We start from the raw sequence: 2,347 nt of genomic DNA, 5'->3' as shown, positions 1-2,347 counted from the left end.
ATATACCACATGGCATATATTCAAAATGCAGTCTCATTAATAAGACCAAAATTTATTTAAATTTATGAAAAATGTTATATAAATCTTTTCTACCACGATATTTATAATTTGATAGTAATAAAAAATAATATAATAAAAAAGGTCCATAAAATATTTTCTCAAAAAAATATAGAAGTTTAGGACTAACGGGTTTTGATAAAAAAAGTTGAAGGATTGAATAGAAACAAATATGTTGTTTAATGGCTAAAATGTATTTAACCCACGTGTTTTCCACTTGTATATTTTGGGGGGAATCATAGTGAAAACTGTTTATCATGCAGAGCCTGAGGTCTCCAAGTCACCCCCCTACGTGTCTCCACATTGGAAAGCTCCCCACCTTTATAAGATCCCACATCGATCCCATCCTTCAATCAGACACACATTGTTTCTTCTTTCATTTGCCACTTGAACAACTCTTAACCAGTTTTCATCAATGGCAGACCGTGACCGCTCTCTCCACGCCCAAGTTCACCCACAGCACCAGTACGACCACGTTGTTCGTGGCGGTACGGGGAAGAGCGAAGCCGGGACCTGGACTGGCAAAAACTATCAATCCGGCGGACCCTCAACATCCCAAGTTCTAGCCGTCCTCGCCCTCCTCCCTATCGGCGGAAGTCTCCTCGCGTTAGCCGGTTTAACTCTAACCGGAACCGTCATCGGCCTAACCGTGGCGACACCTCTGTTCGTCATATTCAGCCCGGTCCTGGTCCCTGCCGCCATTGCCGTTACAATTGTGGTGGTCGGTTTCATGTCGTCGGGTGCGTTTGGGGTGACGGGGCTGTCGTCGCTGTCGTACGTGTTCAACCGCTTGAGACGGGTGTATAGCTCCGATGAGCGCGACACGGAGCGGGCGAAGAGGGGCATGCATGAAATGGTGGGGTATGCAGGGCAGAAGACAAAGGAAGCTGGGCAGAAGACGAAGGAAGCCGGGCAGAAAATGGAGAACAAGAGTCATGAACAGGGTCAGGGTGTTAGGACTTGATGAGTGCTGTTTTTCATTTCCAAGCCTTGCAGTAGGTGTGTGAGACCGAGACAATGGGTAATAATATATGTTCTATAATGTCGTATTTGTTGCTATGTAACCTTCAAATAAATCCATCATAAATATAAAATATCGATGGTTCAAAATGATGTTTTAAAAAATATTGGTTGTTGCCTCTTTTATTTATTAAAAAATAATAACTATAGTTTAGATGATTTAGTTCGTGTATTGTATTGCTTGGTTTGCACACACTTGAAGAAAATTTGGATTTCTTTTCTAAAGATGATTTTATTAAGTCGGCCTTTTAAAATTAGTGATTAAAAATAAACATGTTCGACTTGTTTGGGACTTGATCATATGCAGAAAATGATTTAGCATCTTACAACGTTAAAATTTGGTGTCTAATCCATTATGTGCAAATTTTATATGGTTCGTGAACGGATTCAAAATTTTTATGTTGAGGTAAAGTTTTAATTTCTATATTGAATATAAAGTTTATGCTGGGGTAAATTTTTAAAATGTTAGGTGGAGATAAAATTTTAAAATATATATTAATTCAAAATAATATATATGAGTAATTACTCTCAATGTTTCTTTGGTTTATCTCTCAATGTCATTTGTTTTATCTCTGATTAGTGTTTTTGAAATTTTAAAAAGTTTAAATTATTATATAATTTTTTGAATAGAAGCCGCTAGTATTATTAAAATAAAATACAAATATCCGAAATTACAATAAGATTTTATAATTATCATCATAAACTAAATACATAATTACAATAAGATTTTATAATTATCATCCTAAACTAAATACATAATTTGGAATTTTCATATAACATTGAAACTAACCACTTTAGATCATATAAGGATCATACATGAAAAAAGTTAAAAACCCAACCAAGAGGCTTGAATAAAAATAAATACAGATAAATTTAATTGTATTGTCAAATGAATTACAAAAAAGAATTAAGCTTGTCATAACGTTCTTTTTATTTTAAAATGTTTTTATGCTTTTTAAAGAAAAAGGTTCATTTATGACTCATTCCTGAAAATTTGGATTTTGTATTTAATTTGATTAAGTTGTTTTGGAGTCACCATTGGTATTTGGGTAAGGTAGGTCAAATACCTAAAAAAAATATCTTTTAAAATAATTTTAAGAAAAAAAATCATTTAAAAGAAAATTTTTTTTGTCTACTTTCACTAGAAATTCAGTTTTGAGGATTCGAAAGTCGGTTATGCGTGGGGAAGAAAAGTCCCCACCACAACGCCCAAAATTGGTACCTAATCGCTTATATATTGTCGTAAAAGTAAAACTATGACTACGAATAT

At 34.3% G+C, this 2,347-nt stretch overlaps 1 protein-coding gene across 1 annotated transcript; it reads left to right on the top strand.

The window, feature by feature from the left end:
* The first annotated feature begins 428 nt into the window (after positions 1-428).
* On the top strand, positions 429-1,073 carry LOC120214376 (oleosin 16.4 kDa-like). The gene has a single exon (XM_039212285.1). It carries the CDS (start codon positions 473-475, stop codon positions 1,019-1,021), a length of 549 nt encoding a protein of 182 aa, XP_039068216.1. The 5' UTR covers positions 429-472; the 3' UTR covers positions 1,022-1,073.
* Positions 1,074-2,347: the final 1,274 nt, after the last annotated feature.

This window comes from Hibiscus syriacus, unplaced genomic scaffold (assembly GCF_006381635.1).
Source record: "Hibiscus syriacus cultivar Baekdansim isolate YM2019G1 unplaced genomic scaffold, ASM638163v2 tig00110059_pilon, whole genome shotgun sequence".
NCBI lineage: Eukaryota > Viridiplantae > Streptophyta > Magnoliopsida > Malvales > Malvaceae > Hibiscus > Hibiscus syriacus.
Note: the sequence above shows the minus strand (reverse complement) of the source record. Positions and strands in the feature narration are given on the sequence as shown.